The sequence below is a fragment of the Vigna angularis genome, chromosome 11, assembly GCF_016808095.1.
Source record: "Vigna angularis cultivar LongXiaoDou No.4 chromosome 11, ASM1680809v1, whole genome shotgun sequence".
NCBI classification, from domain to species: domain Eukaryota; kingdom Viridiplantae; phylum Streptophyta; class Magnoliopsida; order Fabales; family Fabaceae; genus Vigna; species Vigna angularis.
This window is the reverse complement of record NC_068980.1, coordinates 12,467,996-12,490,288: the sequence shown is the minus strand read 5'-3', so window position 1 is coordinate 12,490,288 and position 22,293 is coordinate 12,467,996. Positions and strand designations below refer to the sequence as shown.

General features: G+C 34.0%; 1 protein-coding gene across 4 annotated transcripts; it reads left to right on the top strand.

Moving 5' to 3' along the window:
• Window positions 1-422: 422 nt before the first annotated feature.
• Window positions 423-22,202, top strand: LOC108333957 (trafficking protein particle complex II-specific subunit 130 homolog). 4 transcript variants are annotated; one of them, XM_052870558.1, is made up of 23 exons: window positions 423-772; window positions 1,245-1,474; window positions 3,746-3,856; window positions 4,845-4,907; window positions 6,658-6,839; window positions 7,406-7,589; window positions 7,741-7,831; window positions 8,007-8,167; window positions 10,275-10,364; window positions 10,493-10,654; window positions 10,886-10,947; window positions 11,111-11,201; window positions 12,561-12,724; window positions 12,845-13,055; window positions 13,253-13,798; window positions 13,909-14,121; window positions 14,367-14,748; window positions 14,823-14,913; window positions 15,050-15,134; window positions 16,653-16,842; window positions 17,933-18,225; window positions 21,482-21,572; window positions 21,696-22,202. In XM_052870558.1, the coding sequence occupies exons 1-23, from the start codon at window positions 709-711 to the stop codon at window positions 21,875-21,877; spliced, it is 3,939 nt and encodes a 1,312-aa protein (XP_052726518.1). In that variant the 5' UTR covers window positions 423-708; the 3' UTR covers window positions 21,878-22,202. The 4 variants fall into 4 exon arrangements, with proteins under 4 accessions (XP_052726518.1, XP_017424976.2, XP_052726520.1 ...); XM_017569487.2 differs by lacking the exons at window positions 3,746-3,856; window positions 4,845-4,907 and having other exon boundaries at window positions 424-772; XM_052870560.1 differs by lacking the exons at window positions 423-772; window positions 1,245-1,474; window positions 3,746-3,856 and adding an exon at window positions 3,945-3,995.
• The last annotated feature ends 91 nt before the right edge of the window (window positions 22,203-22,293 follow it).

Sequence of the window (22,293 nt, the reverse complement as noted above, 5' to 3'; positions counted from 1 at the left end):
TATTACACACTGTTCATTTTAAAATACATAAATAAAATTTATTTTACAAACTCTTTTTTTAGTTGTATCATACTAATATTGTATTAAATCATTGAAATCATCAATTACCTTCTTTTCCCTGTAGGTAAGTAGTACTTAGTATCATTTTAAAAATATAAAATAACGATTTTTAACTTTAGAAAAAAGTAATTATTTTTATAAAGACTAAAACTTACTTATTTCTCGAAATTAAAAGCATATTTATAATTTATAACAACATAGCGCAACTTCTCTATTTGGTGTAGATAAATTGTTTTTCTATTTTATCTTACAAGAAAATATACCAATACATAAAAATAAGAACAATAAAATAAAATTAAAATTAAAATATAACTAGTTCCATATACTGTATACACAGTTAATATGCAAACGAGAGCGGTATTAACTCTAATGATTCTCAGAAGCAAAGTGCAGTTAACATTTTCCCACGGAAGAAAATAAGCATACATAGAGTGACATGACGGCTGAGGCAACGGTCTGATGAAATGTGCGAACGGTGATGGTGTACACCGCGAAGCACTAGATCTGCGGGCCGTGACCTCTCCGAACTCCATACTCCAACTAGCTCTTCCAACTCAACACTCTCACTCACTGCAACACCGCACTCTCTTCTCTCTCTTTCTCCGTGATTTCATTTCCATGGATCTTTCCTGATTCTTCAGATCCACCATGGCCAACTTCCTCGCTCAGTTCCAGACAATAAAAAACGCCTCCGATCGCCTCGTCATTTCAGGTATTTCATGCTTTTTAACCGAAGATCCAATCTCCTCCGTTTTCTCTGCATTCGCTTGTGGTTTCCAAGCATTGTGCTATTCGCAATCACATCGAAACGCTCCGTTTCTTTCCGTTTTTATCTTTAAAGGAACTCTGTATCAGTTTTAGATCGTGGTGTAGGGTTTTAGTTGCCTTTCGCTGCAATTTATTGTTCTGCCTATGTTATATTAGCATTGTCAATAATTGTTGATTGTAATTATCGAACCTAGCAATAGTTCAATTTCAATGTATTGTGATGATCGTTTTAAGGTAAAGATGAGAGAGGTCCATTGTCAACTGCAAGAATAATCTCAACTGTTGTCGTTAGTGAATAGTCGCAGTGGAAGCAGAAACAGTAATAAACAATAGATGTAGTGTTATTGATCTGGATGTGTGCGTGAGCATTTGTGTGCATGTGACTTTATATTGATGCTTTGTCAATTGATTCTCAGTGGAGGATGTGAGTGACTTGTGGCCGACTGTCAAACCTGCTTTTGAGGGGCGTTTGCCGTTCAAACGGGCGACTTTGAATAACAAGACGCGGAACCCTGTCTTTGTTGACACATTGCCAGCCGAGTTCATATTAACTACTGATTCAAGACTACGCAGCCGGTTCCCTCAGGAGCAGTTTTTATTTTGGTTTCGAGAGCCTTATGCAACAGTTGTACTTGTCACCTGTGAGGTAACAAGAATTCCAGTTGTTTATATTGTTAAGGTTGCAGTACAAAATTGCATGTTTTAATAACATCTGAGGTTAGATGCAAAGAGGTTTTTGCTGTTACAGTAGAAAGAATAGAGTATTTTTGTTATTATTATAAATTAGAAGATGAGAAGGTTTTTGATGTTATAATATAGAGAGTAAATGGCTATTAATAGGGGGAAGAAAATATATTTGTGGTTACATGTTTTGATTCAATAAAATCATCAATCAGTTTTGCAAGCTAGATATATTTTTTAGTTCCTTTCAACTTAGTTAAGAGAGAATAGAGCATAACACAAAGGTGACCGACAAAATGATTTCAGCAAAAGTTCCTCACTTTGATGGTTTACATATGATTATTAGAGTGAGTTGATGGAAAATCTTTCTCGTGCCAATGGTATAGGGAGCTTGGTTGAAACTAGTTTTGAGGAGTCGGATGAAGGGGTTGTGTTGATTGATGTAAAGTTGTAACAGTTGGGAAAATCTTTGAAGAAAATTCTTCAAAAATTGATGGAGAGATTCACCTATGTTGTGGTTTCGATTGAGGACTCAAAGGAGAAAGAAAGAATATTGTTGACGAGCTTCAAAGCTCTCTGGTAGTTCATGAACAAAAGTTTAAAAGAAGTAGTGAAGATGGGGAACAAGCATAGGTTGAAAATAGTTGAGAAAGGGGAAGAGGAAGAGGAGCGTATAGGGGTCGAGGATATGGACAATGAAGACAATATTTCTCAAAGGCCATGGTGGAGTATTTGAAGTGCCACAATTTGGGACATTTTCAATTTGGATGTCTCAAATAGAACAAAGAGTCAAATTACATTGAATTGGATGAAGAAGAGGAGGAGCTTCTTTTGATGGCTTTTTCAGAAGAAAATAAAACCAAAAGAAATGATGCGTGGTTTTTGAACCTTTGATGTTCTAATCATATGTGTGGAGACATAGGAGTGTTCTCTAACATGGTGGAAGAACATAAGCATTCTGTTAAGTGTGAAAATAACTCTCCAATGTCTGTGGTTGGAAAAGGCAATGTAAGATTGTCGATTAATGGAACTACTTTTCTTATCAAGATGTAATTTATGTTCCTATGTTTCTAAACAACTTGTTGAGTATGAGGCAGTTGCAAGAAAAAGGTCTTGCCATTTCATAAAAAATGGAATATATAATCTCTATCATTGAAGCAAAGGATTGATTGCACATACGAACATGGGTTCCAATCATATGCTTATTCTTCTCAATGAGAGCTCCAACAACAGTGCTCCTATTGAAGAATGTTTGGATACTTCCTCAAACTAACTTACCTTTTCGCATCAAAGGTATGGACACTTAAGCTATATGGGATTAAAGACACTACAAACAAAAAAGAATATGATGCATGGACTTCCTCAGCTGGAAGTCTTAAATGTTTCTTGTGGAGATTGTTTTGTCAATAAGCAACACCATAATCCTATTCCTAAGAATAGTGAATGGTGTGCTGACATTGAATCTCATACATGCATATAAGACCAGAAGACAATATCTTAGTACCTCTGCACATACCAAAGACAAAAAGAGTTCAAATTGATGATAAGAATTTTGACCCAAAGATAGAATTATAATTAGTAAGGATGTAGTGTTTGAGGAAGAAAAAAGTTTGAGATTGAGAATGAAATTATAAAAACAAATAGAAGAAAAATTGGTTTGGGGTGATGATGGCTAATAGTGAGGAAAGTGAGGGAGAGCATGGAAGGGAGAGTAACATTATGGTTTAGTGGAAGATGAAGATTTTAGTAATGCTAGTGAAGATAATGTGAGGGGTAGTGATGTTAATAATGAAAATTATATGAAGGGTAATAATGCTAATAGTGAAGTAGAGAATTCACATGTAAATGCAATTGAAAGAAGAAGGAGGACACTAGCTTGGATGGAAGGATTGTGAGTGGTTTGGAGTTGAGTGAAGAAGCATAAACCTACATGGTACAAAACATTATGAGTGATGATCCAACTTTGTTTCTCGAAGTTGTGAATCATGATAAATGGAGGAAGGCTTTGGACAATAAATAAGTTCACTAGAAAAAACACCAAACTTGGGAGCTCGTGGATCTCCCAATTGCAGTGAAATGAATTTTCAAGACAAAATTGAATGAGTTTGGTGAAGTCAATAAGTATATAGCACAACTTGTGGCAAAGGGGTACTCCCCAAAACTGGAATTGATTCCTTTGAAGTGTTTGTCCTTGTTGTATGCATGTATATAGTAAGGATGATTGTGGCAATTGCAGCAGGCAGAGGATGAGACGATGTCAAATATGCTTATTTTTCATGGAGAGTTAAATGAGGACTTACACTTTGAGCAACCAAACGGATATGTAAAGAAAGGAGAAGAGCACAAGGTATACAAACTACAAAGCTTTGTATGGCCTAAAGCAAGCACTAAGAACATGGTTCAATCATATAGTCTCACTTCATGAAGGAATGATTTAAATAAATGCCCAAATGAGCAAACTTTGTCAATCCAAAGAAATACTAAAGGTAAGATTAATTATTAGCATTTATGTTGATGATTTTATTTACATTGGTGATGAGGAGGGCATTGTTTAAGAAGTCTATGATGCAAGATTTTGATATGATTGACCTAAGATTCTTTACTGACATTGAAGTTTTGCATAAACCAGAAGGAATTTTCATGTGTCAAAAAAAAAAGTATGCCACTGATGTAATGAAGAAGTTTGGATTGTTTGAGAGCAAACATGTAAGAAGTCCAATAGTTCTTGGTTATAAAATTAACAAAGATGTTGATGGTGCATCTGAAGATGACACGTATTTTAAGAAAATTCTTGGAAGTTTGATGTATCTTACATCTACAAGGCCCAATATTATGTTTAGTGTGAGCTTAATTTGTAGGTATGCATAAAAATCAACTCAGTTGCATTTACAAGCTGCAAAAAGAATATTAAAGTAATTGAAGGGAACTATTGGCTTTGGGATCTTTTTTCAAGAAGGGAGGAGAAGAAGACTTGCTTGCTTTCACAGATTTTAGGTGAAGATTCTGAAAGTACATTTGGTTATGTTTTCTTGTTAAGCTCGGGAGCAGTGTCATGGATGTCTAAAATAAACCAAATGTTGCTCTTTCAACTACTAAAGCAGAGTTTATTGCTGCTGCTTGTGGATGTCAATCTATGTGGATGAGAAGAGTTTTTGAGAAATTTAAACCATGCTCAAGAAGGTAGCACGAGCATCATGTGTGATAATAACTCAACCATTAAACTTTAAAAAAATCCAGTCATGCATGGAAAAAGCAAACATAACAGAGTGTGTTTCTACTTTTTAAGAGATCTTACAAAAGATGGAGAAGTGAGGTTGATGCATTGTGGAACACAGGATCAGATTGCAGACTTAATGACTAAAGCCTTGAAACTTGAGACCTTTTCGAAGCTCAGGAAGGTAGGTGTTGGGCATGCTTGATTTGAATGAAATAAATGAATTGTATTGTAGTTACAGTTAGTTTAAGGGAGAGAATGAAGGGATTTGTGTTGTTACAGTAGAAAGAATAAGGTATTGCTTTCAGTTTAAATTAGAAGATGAGAAATTTTTTTTGATGTTATAATAGAGAGAATAAATTGCTATTAATCAGAAGAAAAGATGTTTGTGGTTATATATTTTGAAGACTATATAGCAGCCATCTGGATTTAATGAAACTATCAATCAGTTTTGCAAGCTACATATATTTTTATTGTTCCTTTCAAGATGAGGGAGGTCCACTATGATTTTTACCACATTTTGCAGCTCTTTCTGTTACATTTTTGATTCATTTACTCCTTATGGATGCTTGATATATATCTTAGGAAGTGTTTGGAAAAGCTTTTAAGAATCTTATTTGGTCTTCTGACCTTTGTAAAATTTATTTTTGGCTCATTTCAATAATCTTCATAAAAGTAAAGCTCATGATTAAGCCCTCATGTGACAAGCTTTTATTTTATTAGTTCTTACAGTCTTTTAATTAAACACGTCCTTAGTGATGCTACATTTTGTGCAACTGAATTTGAGTGAAAAACCTTAAGTAACAGGTAAATAACATGCAAAGCATATTGATTCAATTCTTACCAAGTTGAAAGAAAGGCTTTTAATAGGTTAGTGAATAACAAATACTTGAAATACGTTTGATAAAACTGATTACATAGAAAGGTACTTTTATTTTTACTTTTGATAGTAAGAATTTACAATGACTTATGCCTTTCCTATTGAGAAAAAAAATCTGTTTTCAAATATAACATTTTGTCTGTTTTAGATACATTCTTGGGCTTATACTTAACTTTTGAGCTTTTAGTTAAGACGACGATTTGTCCAATCTGTTTAAGTTAAGATTTCTTACATGGTATGCAACCTTTTTAATTAGGGAGCTGACATTGGGTCCTAGTTAATCCTTTCTTGTAGTTATATTGCTTTTGCACAAGGTTATGTTGTGTGTATTCTTTGTCCAAGCTTCAATTTCCAATGAACTTTAATGTGAAGTGATTTCGGAAAAACAACATTTTGGATTTGCACCTGACTTCTTTAGCTTCTATGGTTATAAATAAGTTGCATGACATCCTTTTTTATTTAAAATGTTCAGTCTTCAGATAGTTGCTACAATGAATCCATTTTAATTCATTGGATTTGACTAGGTTTATTTCTGCACGCATTTCCTGCTCACCATCTGTAACTTTTGTTGGCATTAAGATTGCATTTTAAATGTTATTTCTTGTTGGTTCTGTTGAATTAGCTTGATGACACCTTGATGACACCCTGATGTCCTGATGTGTTGCTAGTTTCCTTGATTCTTGTGAAGAACAATCCTGATCACTTTTTACCTGTTTTTTGAAGTTTTTGAGTGTTGGAACAGACATTATTGTTAATCTGCTGGTGAAATCCATTTAGGAGTTTTATTTCATAGGTTAATCTATTCTTGGTGTGTAACTATCATGTTGAATTAGCCTGATTGTGGTTAGTTTTCTTGCTTGTGTAAAACAATGCTGATGTTTTTTACATGTTTTTGGGAGTTCTTTGAATAACAGTATATACTGATAATATAATGCAGAAATCCATTATAAGAGCTTAATTTCATGGTTTTAATAGGTTTTTGTTGTATAATTCTTTCAGTTATTGATTCAGTTGTGGATCTATTGTGTAGTTTAACTCTTACTTTTATTCCCAGGATCTAGATGAGTTCAAAACCATCCTTAAACCACGTTTGAAATTAATTGTCCAAAATGAAGAAAGGGAGTGGTTCGTTGTATTTGTATCAAAAGCTCATCCAGCTAATGATCAGGCAAACAAAATGGCGAAGAAAGTATATGCTAAACTTGAAGTTGAGTTTAATACCAAAAAAAGAGAAAGGTAACTTGACAAATTAGACTTGCAACAATTGAGCTCTTCCCTTCTCCAATGGAAGTTTGAATGTTTTGTTGATAGTTTGCTGATATTCTTTACAACTCAATATGTTTTATCAACTTTTTAGTATATATTACAGAATATGATCAACACATAGGAATTTAAACTATTTAATTGTTTACTGTTTTGGTTAGTATGACCTTGATGTGTCGATATAGAAAGCAAAAGTGGTGCTTGGAATTTAGCTTCAAGGTTCACTCTTATAGTTTCTTTCAATAGGATTATTTGATCAATACTTTTTCTTCTTTCTTTCATTAATAAATATTATGGAATCATCTCTTAATATTACACATGCAAGTGGTCGAGAATTTTGATGGTAGAGTTAGGAAAAAACACAGCGATAGTTACCAAACGAAATAATAACAATGGAGAAAGATAAAAGATTTGTTATTCAAGTTTATGTTTAATATTTAGTTTAATTGCATCAATGACAACTTAATTCCTTCCCTTTTTATTGACAATTTTATTTCCTTCTCATTTGTTGCTTTTAACATGGTTTCTTCCTCATCTAGATGTTGCAAATATGACATGCATTTTCCTGAAGCAAACTTTTGGGAGGATCTAGAATCAAAGATAATGGAATGCATCAGAAATACCCTGGATAGACGTGTACAATTTTATGAGGATGAGATAAGAAAGCTCAGTGAACAGCGCCTCATGCCAGTCTGGAACTTCTGCAACTTTTTTATTCTAAAGGTTAATGCTATTTTGATGAATTATACTTAAAAGTGCAATAAATGATTTTGACGTATGAAAGTCCAATCTTTGTTGTTCTTTATAAATTACCCCTTTCTACTATTTCGGGGAGCTTTTGGGATCTTTTAATAAATTTGTATTCTGTGCTCAGGAAAGCTTGGCTTTTATGTTTGAAATGGCTCACCTTCATGATGATGCGTTACGAGAATATGATGAGCTGGAACTCTGTTATCTTGAAACAGGTGCTTGATGCTTAGTTTCTTTCTCTGTTGTTGTTGTTGCCAAATAAAGTTGATGCTTTTAGATTGACAATTTTGTGCTTTATAAACCCCCTTCACGGGAACATTAAATCTTGTGTCTAACAGATAGTCTCTTGTGAACAATGAAAATTGATTCAAATGACTGAAATGAATGCAGTTAACATGACTGGAAAGCAGAGAGATTTTGGAGGGGCTGATCATGGTGATGATCAGGCAACATTGCTTAATCCAATAAATAAACCATTGACACAGATGGTTCAAGAGGACACGTTTAGGGAGTTTGAATTCAGACAGTATCTATTTGCATGTCAATCAAAGGTTTGCCCTGGCCAGAACACTTATATAATGCTAAATATGTTAGCAGCTTTGTGGTAAAACAAATTTAGGTTGATTTTGCCCTAATGTCTTCTTTGATGCTTGTAAGCTGAGCTGCTTCTTTGCTTGTATTATTTTTTATATTATATAATTTAAGATCATGGTTCTCAAAATTGGACCGCTGGTCATACTGAAAATCAGTCCCTCGTCTAGTTCGGTTGTGGTGCACAACTGGTAATGTACAGAACCAGTGAACCAGTCAAACTAGTAAAAAACCGGTTCAACAAAGATAATAATACTTACAATTTTAACTTTTTTCTTAGAGTTTAAATGTGATACATATTTATTTAAACTTTTTATGCATTATAAATTGTAAGAACCTATAAATTTAAGTTTTATTTAGTTTTGAGCAAGATAAAATTATGATATTATATATATTTTTACATTGTTTAGTGTGTTTTTAATTATTAAAATAATTTTATTAGTATTGGTTCGACCCATCGATTGAACCATTACACCTTGAACTAGTACCTTAACTGGTTTAATGACCAATTTGGTTTTGAAAACAGTGTTTAAGATGCAATTTATAGATCAGACTGAATTTTAACTTTTGCATTCATTTAAAATAAATATAAAAAATTTGCATGCAAACACGAAAAATTGGTAGTTTAAAAGATAATATGCTGCTTAAAAGCCATTTATTTTTTTAACTATAATATTCCTTTTGTTCCTCTCGTATGCCAGTATATGGACCTCTGCGTAATCACTGGAGGCATTTGATTGTTCAAGTGCTTTAAATAAATGTTGAGACTGAGCAGCCTGCAACCGTCTTTTATAGAAAGCTGGGATGTTTATTTTCGTTATTAATTGTTTCACATGCAATTTACTGTCAAAATCCAAAGAATATACTTGTAAATCCTGCTCAAAGTTTGTAATTTTGTTTTCTTTAAGTGCATCATGAAGTTAATTCTGTTATTTAGTAATAATTGCACAAATCTTTGATTAACAAATATTAATACTATAATTACATATGTATTGTTGTAAATTACATATTAATAAAGACGTTTCACATTCCAAGTTGCCTGGATTCATTGTCACTTGGAGAATAGAGTTAGAATTGTTAGCCTAATTATTCTTTCAAGTAAATTGCATCTTGTATTTATTTTTCCTATTGTCCCAAATATATACATATTTGTACAAGTGCTGGATAACAAACCTTCTTTTCTGTTTCATATTGATCCTCTTGAACATTACAAAGACTTTATTAGTTAAATATCATAGCATTTGCTAAAGATCTAGAATACCTCACCTCATACATTCTAAAGTGTGCATTTCTTTTAAATTTAGAAAAATATGTCAAATGGTTCAAAAGTCTTGTGTTTTCATGTTAGTCATATGATTTGATTACATTTGTTAAGAAATTAATGAGTGGTTTGATAGTGACCCGATAGTGGATGCAATAATAGACCCAACAAACATCAAACTTGGCTGGAAAAGATCCTGACCTATGGTTTTGATATCATGTTAAAAAGTAGAGTTTAAGTTTAACTCAATCTTACAAAATCGGCTTGTAAGGTGAGCTTTGCATTTATATATATATATATATATATATATATATATATATATATATATATATATATATTAAAAATTGATTTTATCTTTAACCGACGTAGGAATTCCAACAATGTTAAATAAGGAGATATGATATGATATGACTGGGAAATATCTTACCAAATATTTCTTGTTATTAGATGTTGACTTTATTTTCTTAATATTGTATATCTCTTCTTTATAAATAAGGATACTTATGTATGTACACAACACAAAAAAATTCATTATTCCCTGTTTCTTTTCAACATGGTGTTAGTGCAGTACCATTCTCTATGACCTGATTTGTCACTAATCCATTTAACAATTCTTAAAGTTGGATCTATTTGGTCTTTGTCACTGATTTAGAGATGTTTGTGCTCCAAAATTTGTAATGTTCAAAGCCTTTTTATCGACTATCTGTTTGTGTTGTCTTTTTGACATTTTGTGTTCAGGTACTATATTGCAAGTAACCATCCTTTAACTGAACTATGTGGCTTAGTAAATTACTGTCATTTTGCAGCTCTTATTCAAGCTAAATCGTCCCATTGAGGCTGCAACACGAGGCTATTCATTCATAATAAGCTTTTCTAAGTCCTTGTCCTTGCATGAGGTATTTGATTTACTGTTTTTGATCAGATGCTCTCTCTTCACGTGTCTATATTACTGTATTATTCCAGTTCGAGTTGTATAATTTTTTCGTTTCTCCCATTTTGACTTCATTATGATATTTCTTCTCAGCGGATTCTGCCGTTTTGTATGCGTGAAGTCTGGGTAGCAACTGCTTGCATGTCTTTAATTAAAGCAACCACTTCAAATTATACTGATGGAGATGTGGCGCCTGACATAGAGAAGGAGTTTTTTCGTCTTCTGGGTGACCTATACTCTCTAGCTAGAGTTAAGGTAGGATTCTCATGAAGTTGGTAAATAGACTGGATATCTATTTTGTTTTGATCCACTCTTCAAATGAAACAACTCCAATGACAAAAATGCACCATTTAGAAATAGAGTTGAATCAACGGCATCTTTTTTGTCCTCGTTTTCTCTGCCACATTGATTATCAACTACATTGTTATTGTGTTCCATACCATTGTTAACAAGAATTGCTCTCTAAATGTTATTATGTCTTGGCAGTTCTTGAGGCTTGCCTATTTAATTGGGTATGGAACTGATATAGAAAGAAGTCCTGTCAACAGGTAAATTTTTTTGTGATTGAAGTCTAACATTTTCTTTTGCATTTTCTTAATCAGATCATGCTGTATTCCTTTCATTAATCGTGTAGTGCATGATTAGTTACATCACAGTTGGTATAGTGTTCCCTGTTTCTGGTTTAATAGTTGTTTCTTTCCCTTTGTGCAGTGCTTCCCTCAGCTTGCTACCATGGCCAAAGCCAGCTGTTTGGCCTTCAGTTCCTGCTGACTCATCCGTAGAGGTGCTTGAGAAAGAAAAGGTATTGTAGTCAAAATGATGGGAATGACTTCACAATTTACCCGATTTTGTCACCCAACAGAGAGTATAATTAACAAAAATTGTTCACCCCTTGACATTTCACTAATATATCAACTGGTGTGGACAGAGTATGAAAAAGGATCTTAATTAGGAATTTGTCTCCCCTGACCCCAGTACCTGAGTGGTGCAGAGTTCCATGTGTATAAAATAGAGGAGGGCTGTATGATGCAGCCAATAGCCAACATAAAAGTTTTTAGAATCTTCACATCGAAGTTGATGTGAATCATACAAAGTAATTTTTAGCAGTCATGATATTTTTTTCTAAACTGGTCTGTCCGGCCTCCATCTGTCAACAATTCACATGTTATTGGAATTGAAATATATTGCCCTATGAGCCCACATATTTTGCACCAGCCGAAGGCACCAATGAACAACATATGGCTATGCTTTTCATACAACTGTTTCAAACCCATTTTTTTTTTCTAAACATGTTTACTTAATTTTTGGTTCAAGGCGTTTTGTCATTTCTTTTATTCCTGTATTATAAATTGAAAATATGTTTTTAACTAGAAGTAGAAAAAATTGCTTGTCTTTCATGGGAACTGAATTTACCGTGGCATGATAGAGAAAATATTCTACCCAAATGGTTACACTACCGTCTCTCATTTCCCTTGTAATGCAGACTCACAATATTTTACTAAAGTTGCTATGCCAGTTTTGTTATAGTCTATAATCCCTCTTGTCGGAACTCCCACATCGACTAGACATAAGGCTAATTTAGAGTATATAAGTAGGTGTAAACCTCATCTTATAAGCTGATTTTGTGGGATTGAGTTAGGGTAAGTCCACTTCTTAACATGATATCAGAGCTGAGTTAGAACCTATCCTAGAGAGATTTGATGTTTGTTGGACATATTGTTCCACCTGTTATTAAGCCGCTATCGGACCATCCATTAGTGTCTATTTCCACGCACGAGATGTATATACTTCGGCGTGACGGGATGTGTTGGAAGTCCCACATCGACGAGAGATAAGGTCAATTTAGAGTATATAAGTAGGTGCAAACCTCATATTACAAGTTAGTTTTGTGAGATTGAGTTAGACTTAAAATTCACTTCTAAACATCTCCCCTTCTGCCCTTACCCTAGTTGGAGCATCCTAATGATTTCTTGTAGAATTAGAATCTCACATGAAATAATGAGAACAAATTTACATATGAAATGGGTTGAGTTGAGTTTCTGCTGTATGTTTTATTATTATTCTATTATTATTATTACTATTATTATTATTATTATTATTTGTTTCCCAAGATTTATACCCATCATATTTTACCTTAAATAATATGATTATATATTTGTAGCTTATTCTCCAAACAACTTCCAGAACCAAGCACTTTGGTATCCAGAGGAAACCTCTGCCCCTTGAACCTACTGTTCTTCTGCGAGAGGCCAACAGGCGCAGGGCTTCACTTTCGGCTGGAAATGTGTCTGAAATGTTTGATAGTCGTCAGGGTCCAATGGATGGGTAATAAAATGCAATATATTTTGTTACAAATGGATTCTTTTCTCATGACTTGACCAGAAATCCTATATTTTTCCTATTACAATTCGGGTTTTTTTATCAATCTGATTTGTATGCTGACAGATCAGGTTTCGATGCATCCACAAGAATGTCACCACACAAAGCACCTCCAAATTCCATGACACGTACAAATTCTTCACCAGGAAACTTCGATAGTTCAATTGACCGACCAATGAGGCTTGCTGAGATTTTCATTGCAGCTGAGCATGCTTTGAAGCAAACCATTTCTAGTCCAGAACTGTGGAGATCGTTATCATCATCTGAGGAATTTGAGGTATCGTCTTAGTGTGACGCATAGTACAAGCTCAATGAAATTACTTTCCAAGATCCCTCTTTGATAGTTTCTGATAATTTATCCACATCTCTGATTGTGTTTTACATTTTCCTCCTATCGAATGCTCCTTGAATACTTGTAAACATGTTTGTTAATACTTTACCTCTTTGAATAATATGTATCTTGGTTGTGGGCAGAAAAAATATTTAGAGCTAACTAAAGGTGCTGCTGACAATTACCATCGTTCCTGGTGGAAAAGACATGGTGTTGTCCTTGATGGTGAGATAGCAGCTGTCGCTTTTAAGCATGGGAATTTTGATCGAGCTGCAGAGTCATATGAGAAGGTTTGTGCACTGTATGCTGGTGAAGGATGGCAGGATCTGTTGGCTGAGGTTCTTCCCAATTTAGCCGAGTGTCAGAAGATGATCAATGATCAAGCTGGCTACTTACTATCTTGTGTGAGGTTACTCTCTCTTGATGAAGGATTATTTTTGACCAAGGAGCGCCAAGCCTTTCAATCAGAAGTCATTCGTCTTGCTCATAGTGAAATGAAGGACCCTATACATCTTGATGTATCGTCATTAATAACATTTTCTGGAAACCCTGGGCCTCCTTTGGAGTTATGTGATAGAGATCCCGGTATCCTTTCTGTAACTGTATGGAGTGGGTTTCCAGACGATATAACTCTTAATTCAATCACTCTTACATTAAATGCAACATATAATACTGATGACGGTGTAAAGGTAGGTATTTGTTGTTAGGAGCTATTTTACTCTTTTCAACTATAGTATGAGAAGTATATAGCTTTTAATTATTTCTTCTCTGATTAACTCATTTATTTAAATTGTTTTAGGCTTTGAAAAGTTCTACACCTATTGTGCTACACGCTGGTCGGAATACTATTACCTTAGATCTACCTCCTCAGAAACCAGGATCTTATGTTCTTGGAGTTCTCACTGGACAGATTGGAGATTTAAGGTTTAGATCTCACAGTTTTTCAAAAGTTGGTCCTGCAGATAGTGATGATTTTATGAGTTATGAAAAGCCAGCTAAACCCATTTTGAAGGTAGACTTTTAGCAAGATGAAAAAAGTAATGCAGTGTGACAGTTCAATAGAAGATAGGGATTTTCTATTCTTATTAATTTACTTCCTTCCTGTTCTCCTCTTAATCAGTACATAACCTGAACTTAAATTGATGTTGTATAGGTTTCTGGTAATTACAATCTACCATTTGTTTTCAGTAGTGCTCTTTATCTTTTTGGTGACAAAAAAAAGTTAATTACCTAATAATTCCTTTTTGTCCTTTTTAGGTTTTCAAACCTAGAGCTCTTGTTGATCTTGATGCTGCTGTTTCATCTGCTTTGTTGATAAATGAACACCAATGGGTTGGAATTTTAGTTCGACCTGTTAAATACTCCCTCAAAGCTGCTGTCTTGCATATCGATACTGGTCCAGGGTTGGAGATTAAAGAGTCACATGTAATTGAGATGGAAAGCTATGCTGGTGTATCACAGAATAAAGATGACCAGCTGCAAAATGACTGTGCTCAATTAAATTCTGATAAAAATTTTGAACGCTTGACACTTAATGATGGCAAAATAGAATTTCCGAATTGGGCAAGTGACAATCCTTCTATTCTTTGGGTTCTGGTACGTGCCATCAGTGACACACTTAGCAGAGGATCTTCTTCAGGTTAATATGGTGACAAGTTTTGATGGCTCCATACATACTCTTTTAAATGTACTGATTTTGTTTTCTCTTTCCAGCCACAACAAGGAGAGAGAGTATTGTAGATGGAATGAGAACAATAGCTCTGAAACTTGAATTTGGAGCATTCCACAATCAGATATTTGAAAGGTTTTTCCATTTCCCTTCACCCTTATGTTTGAATCAACATAATATATCATACATCCGTTGAATTTTGCATGTCATGGGTATGACTTTTAGATACTCTGCCACTGGTTGCTTAATAGTCGCATACCTTGATATCCAGGACCCTAGCAGTTCATTTTACAGATCCTTTCTATGTGAGGACACGTGTTACTGATAAATGCAATGACGGCACCCTGCTTCTGCAGGTATGGATATTTATTTTCATAATTATGTAATTGCGCTTGATTTTGAACGATATGCTGATAAAAGAAAAAATGCCATTAACAATCATGAATTAAAAAGATAACGGAATCAAAGCATAGAATATTGTCCCTTTCATAGTTTTTTGTGCCAAAAAGTGGAAATAATAAATCCATTGCCTATTTTTGATTTGGACTAACTTTGATTGCTACCTGCAGAGAGAAAAAATGAAAGATAGATTGAATATGTAAATCTCAAGGTCATGATGCTTAACATGACCTTATTTGGAATATGTAAATCTCAAGGTGTTTTCATATTACTTAGCCATCATAAAAGAATGTGTACTTTCAGCTATTTTTTTTTTCTTTTGCAAATAGCTGTTAAATGCTTATGTATGTACCTTCTCCTAACAAATTAAGCTTTTAATACAGTTGGTTAATGACATGATATCAGAGAGTCTACGTCCAAGTTGTCTGAAAACTAATCATTTTTGTTTCCATTTTCTAATAAGAAATTGAATTTGAGCACAATGTTGAAGACCTGTGTTTTGTGCACAATTCAAGCCCAAAGGGCTCTTGCATGGCATGGTATGTTAATTATGTCATTATAAAACCATTCATGGATCTTTACCTAACTTAGGGGAAGGTATCATATTATATTCCCAGGAATCACATTTCCAAAAGTATTGTAATTAGGAATGTTATTTTTAGGTATATATAAAAGCATGGGTTACATTTTTATATTTCAAGGAATACCTTAATAATTTTAAAAAATTTAAATAAAATTAAAGCAAAAATGAATGCTACAGGTGTGTTAAAAATAACTTCCAGTAGGGAGCTTTCCCACTCCTCTCCATGGGAATGAAATTGTAGAAAAACACAGTAAAAATAAATTACTACTTTCCCAGGAACAAACAATCTTGGGAATAAGTTTTCAATAGTTATAACAAACATGGGAATATTACATTTCTGGGATTGAACTTTTAATTCGTGAAACATACACACTCTTGTGCTTTTGGAATGGTTGATTTATGACAAGTGTAGGAGTTCTGTAAGGTCAGTGACAAGGTTTGCATCTCATTATAAGATGCTTCAATCAAACCATTGTTGATTTGTTATTAAAACCATTTGGTGCTCCACCAAACAAGTTAAATTTTGGAATGATTGGATTGACATGTTATCACACCCTCCATAACCTTCCTGCATTATTCTAAATAAAATTTCTGACGAAGTTGTTGTAGACTTGAGCACTGTCCATGTTTCAACTCCAAAGCTTTCTTGCATGAGGGGATATGTTATATATAAATCATTCATTTGCCTTCCCAAATTTCTTAAGCTTTTGAGTGGTCTATTCTTTATGACAACATTCAACTGCTAATATTATGAGCTTTCTACTTGTATGAAGATTCCTATATATCTTTACAGAAATATAACAATAATATTTTCTCATGTAACCACTAAAATTCTGAGTTTATAGTATTATTTTTCATTGATAAAGTATGCAAATTTTCACATGACTTCCAGATAATACTTCACTCAGAAGTAAAGGCTACACTAACTGTATATGATGCTTGGCTTGATCTTCAAGATGGATTTGTTCATACTGGACAAACTGAGGGTAGAGCTAATTCAAGTTTCTTCCCGCTAGTCATATCTCCCACTTCCAAAGCAGGAATTTTGTTTAGTATCTGCCTAGACAAAACAAATGCAGAAGGTAATTTAATTTCGTTGGGGAGGTCACTGAAATGATGTTATTGTTGCTTTTAATATTTTTACACCAAACTATTTTGATAAATGCACTGATTAATCACCGCAGAATTTGGAAACTGTAATCCCACCCATTTTCAGAGGTTTCTGATTGGTTGGCTTGTTCTATTTCAAGTTTAATAATTTGTGGCCAATTGCAGCAGAATTACTCAACTAATATTTCTTTTTTTTTTTGAAATTCTATATTGGTCTTTCTTAACAGGCAACAAATGTTTTTGAGGACTTTGTTCTTGTATCTTTAACATGTAGTCTTTGTTAAACACTAAAATATTATTTGGTTCGAGGGAAATGGCAAGGAGTTTCTTTTGAAAATTCCTTGTTTGGTTCAATTTTTAAGAGGGGAGAGGAAGTCAAAAAACCCCCTCCTAATCTTATTCTTTTCTCTCCTCCAATATCGGGGGCATTTGGAGGGGAGGTGATTTGAAATATTTCTAGTGTATTGACAAAAGTAACTTTATTTATCTTTTGAAATCCAGTTATAACGGTATGAAGGTATTCTTAAAATATCTTCCCTCCACTTGTGAGCCAAACAAGAAAAGGACTACCTCCAATCCTCTCCTCCTCAACCAAATATGCATCTAATTAAAACCTCTCCTCTCCGTTCCTCAACCAAATATGTATCTAATTAAAACCTCTCCCCTCCTTTCTGTTATCCTCCCCTCCCATCCGTCAAACCAAACAAACTCTAATGGTTTGATTTGTAGTGTTTGTTAGTTCTGCAGGCACAATTGATTAGTGATTTTGATTATATTACTACCTTACTGTTCATATTTTTATTTTATTATGTTTTTCCTTGTGTGGTTTTACTCATTAAGCATAGGTGGCTTGTCAATAGAATGTTATGCTATGGATACATTAAAGCATTATGACATTCTTTATTTTTCTGAGGTCTTGACATGTTCAAAATTTTCAAGCCGAGTGATATTTGGATTTACCTGTTTTTAAAATTCTTGTCCCAATAAGAGTACTTGTGGAAATTATTATAGTTTGATTTATGCAGTTAATAAGCTGATTTGATTTTTCAAAACTAAATGCAGAAGCCAGGAAGCAACCAGAAAGCATATTAAATATCAAATACGGAATTTCTGGTAGTAGAACAATTGGGGCTCACCCTCCTGTCATGAATGAATCTACTGGAGTTGATGATGCCAGACAAGAGTTAATATTCAGAAGTGCAATTACTTTGCAAAGGCCTGTACTTGATCCTTGCCTAGCTGTTGGTTTTCTTCCTCTCCCTTCAGATGGCCTGAGAGTTGGACAACTAGTTAAGATGCAATGGAGAGTGGAAAGGTTAAAGGATTTGGATGACGAAGGAGTTTCTAAACATAATGTAAGTTCAAATAAACGGAGAACAATTTTGATAACATTTCAATTCTACATTTTTATGGTGTTCTATTTCTCTGGTGCTGGGATTTCAAATAGCCAACAACTTATTTATGTGTTTTTACGTTTGGTGTCACTGCTAAATGAGGATACAGACACTACTTATTTGTGTATTTGATATTTTTTGCACCATCTAGGTACCTTAATTTTGGGAACAAATTGAAACAGGACACAAAATTCTCCAAATTATCAGAAAATAATTTCTCTCTTATTCAGTCTCATTGCATACATCTTGGGACCTTAATTTTGGGAACAAATTGAGACAGGAAAGAAAGTTCTCCAAATTATAAGAAAATAATCTCTCTTATTCGGTACCATTATATATATATATATATATATATATATATATATATATATATATATATATATATATATTCACACACACATACATACATTGATTACATAATTTAGGAGACAAGCACAATTTATCTTTGGAAACAAATCCTTGAGATTATGGGATTGATATGCTAGTAATAAAACCAAGATACAGAATTAAAACCAACAGGAATAAGATCTGAAGCTTCGTAAAGTATCTTTGACAGAATAAAATCTAAAACTTCCTAAAATGTCTCGACACTCCTTCTCAAGCTAGTGAAGCTAGTGAAGCTAGTGAATAAGTGTTCTCCATTTCCGGCTTGGATATAATTTTCTCAAAGTTACTGCTACTCAGCCCTTGGTATATGTCTGCAAGCTTTCCTTGAGTAGACACATATCGGGTGCAAATCAATCTACCATCAAGCTTTTCTTTGATAGAATGTTTGTCTACTTCAATGTATTTAGTTTTATCATATTGTACAAGGTTGAGTTATGCTCATTGCAGATTTATTGTCACAATATAATCTCATAGTTTCATCCCACTTTATCCTCAAATCTTCTAGTATAATCTTCAGCCATAACAATTCACATTCCTTGCGTCATTGCTCAAACTTCTACTTTGACACTAGATCTAGCTACTACACTTCGATTTTTACTCTTCTAAGTTACTAGGTTTTTACCAAGGAAAGTGCAATATCTATTAGTTGACCTCCTATCCATAATTGAACCTGCATAATCAGATCATTATATGTCGTAAGACTGACATTCTTGTTTTATTTTTTGAACAAAATTCCTCTTTTTGGTATCCTTTAAATACCAAGCAATTCTAAGAGCAGCTTGAAAATGTGCTTCCTTTGGTTTATGCATAAATTGATTGACTAGACTATTAGCAAAAGCAAAATCTGATCTAATGTGAGACAGATAAATAAGTCTCCCCACAAGTCTTTGGTACATTTCTTTATCTATAATATCATCATCCTTTGCACTTCCCAACTTTGTATTTGGATCAATAGGTGTACTTGCTGGTTTGTGAGTTGGTTTACCTATATCCTATAGCTAGTTAGTAATGTATTTTTGCTGAGGTATGAAGATCCCTTTCTTGGAATGGGCTACCTCAATTCCCATTTCCTGCAACAATGATATCATCCACATAGACCAATAGAAGTATTACTCCCCTTGAATTAGAATTCTTGACAATTAAATTGTGGTTCCCTTGGTTTTGTTTGTTTTTAAGGCCCATCCTAACATTGGTAAATCTTTCAAACCATTCTTTAGTTGACTGTTTCTACCTGTATAGTGTTTTTCTCACCTTGCAAATTGTGTTGGCCTTAATCTACCCTATATACCGAGGTGGTAACTCCATGCATATTTCTTCTTCAAAATCCCCATATAGGAATCTATTCTTAGTTGCAATCATGATTTGTTGCCAAAGACAAAATTACTCTGATTGTGTTCATGGAGTAGTCTTCATCCCATGACTTGAATTTAGGATCAACTTCAGCAGGAGCATCATTGGTTAAATGGCTAGTCTTTCCTTTTCCTTTCAAAATGGTCTTAATGAGTTGAAACCATTTTAGATAACTTTTTTTTTTTTACTTATAGAAATAAAAAAGAGAGGCATAGGTTGAATTCGTAATGTGTATTAAGTACACCGGGTTATGGATTTACAAATAGGAAAATACAAAGAGATGGCTTAAGCCCATTATATCTAATACTCTCCCTCAACCTGGTGTATATAAATCGTATGTATCAAGTTTGTTACAAATATAATCAATTTTAGGTTCTCATAATGATTTAGTAAACACATATGCTAGTTGATCGGTAGACTTAACAAGCAGTCTTGATTTTTCTAGATACAATCTTTTCTAGAATAAAATGATAATTAACCTTAATATGTTAGGTTCTTTCATGAAAGATGAGATTTAAGCTAATAGGATAAACAAGTTGACTGTCACATATAAGTGTCATTTTAGTGACAAGTAGACGAGGTTATAACTCTGTTTCTTCTGCACTAAATCTTGCTACTATATTTTGTTTCTTGCTCTTCACCAATGAAGATAATCGATAGACTGAATGAACTTTGTAATTCTCCTACATTATGAGGCTTGTCACCATTTTCCATTTCAACCATTATGATTATGATCAGAGGCGCAACAATGAAGGCTACAATAGAGACCAAGGCGGCACAACAAGAAAGTTTGTAACTAGCTTGATGGTGGGGCAGCAGTGAAGGCTGCAATAGGGACCACAGAGGTGCAACAAGGTTGCGCATTAGGGTTTACACTACAATAAAGGCTGCGTCTTAGGGTTTACACAACAATAAAGGCTACAATTAAACTATACGATAAGAGGTTCCCAAGGATGATATCATCTCAAAATTAGAAAAAAATAATTTCTCTTATTCGGTCTCATTACATACATCTTCTATACACACACACACACATTGATTGGATAATTTTGGAAACAAGCATAGTCTATTCTAGGAAACAAATCCATGAGATCGTGGGATTGATATGCTAGTACTAAAACCAAGATGCAACCAATATATTTATTTTTATCAATTTTAATGGGCCCGTTGGAAAAAGAAAAACTCCCTTTATTGGTTCCTTCCATGATATTCTCTCCAATCTTTCCAATGTAGTAATATATTTCACCTCTTCCTATTACTCTATCAACAATTTTTTTCCTTCATCCTTTCCTCCCACTAAGCATGCATGGTTATTCTTATAGAATGATGTCAAGATGCTGTATGCTTTTATTTGGAGAAACAGGAGAGGTAACTTTGGTTAAATATATGGTGTCTGAATTTGGATAGATACTGAGATTATTGGGCGATCTTCAACTCTTAATGTATTCTGTTTGATGCCATTTGTTTTTAATTTTGACAGGATGAGTTGCTATATGAAGTAAAGGCAAATTCTGGAAATTGGATGATAGCCGGGAGGAAAAGAGGATACGCATCTCTGTCCACAGAACAAGGTACTTGAATCCATTGACTGTTTAGAAAATTATTGTTTTCAGTAACAGATATTTGCCAGTGTTGAATGACTTGCGATGTGCTATGCCTTTGTTGATATATGGATTTCGTTCTGGTCATGACAGGCGCAAGAATTATTATCTCAGTATTATGCATGCCACTGGTGGCTGGTTATGTTCGCCCTCCCCTACTAGGGTTGCCAGATGTTGACGAGGCAAATATAAGCTGCAAGCCTGCTGGACCACATCTGGTTTGTGTTTTGCCTCCGCCTCTCAGTTCTTCATTCTGCATTCCAGTTAATTCATGAGTTTTCACTATCCCATACTCAAGTTTGATTGAGTTTGTGTTCTATAGGAGTTTAGGATGTTTGAGAAATTTTTATTTCCGTAAAGTAGGAAGTGTAACTTTGTGCCTGGTAATTCCATTGCATGAAAAAATCTCTATAGTTGGATTTGTGTTGCCTTTAGCCTCCATGCAGTTTCCAAAGTTTGAGCAGCAGCAACCCTGGCGCATGTATAGTAGAATTTTGTGCTCTTGTACGATAGACAGATACACGGATCATAACATTCTTTTGTCTCATTATTATACATAAAATTATAAAAGTTGGTAGGAACCACCATATTCAATTTGCATCATTTTGCTTCCTTAGAATCGAACATTTTCCTGATTCCCTCCATCCCCTAAATTTCTCCCATCTCATTAATCAATTAGCATATAATTAAA

Excerpts from the sequence above, each read along its gene's own strand:
- LOC108333957 (XM_052870558.1), top strand. The coding sequence starts at position 709 with ATGGCCAACTTCCTCGCTCAGTTCCAGACAATAAAAAACGCCTCCGAT. Across the intron at positions 4,908-6,657 it reads CCTTTTCGAAGCTCAGGAAG|GATCTAGATGAGTTCAAAAC; the intron begins GTAGGTGTTGGG and ends TTTTATTCCCAG. Across the intron at positions 14,122-14,366 it reads CAGCTAAACCCATTTTGAAG|GTTTTCAAACCTAGAGCTCT; the intron begins GTAGACTTTTAG and ends TGTCCTTTTTAG.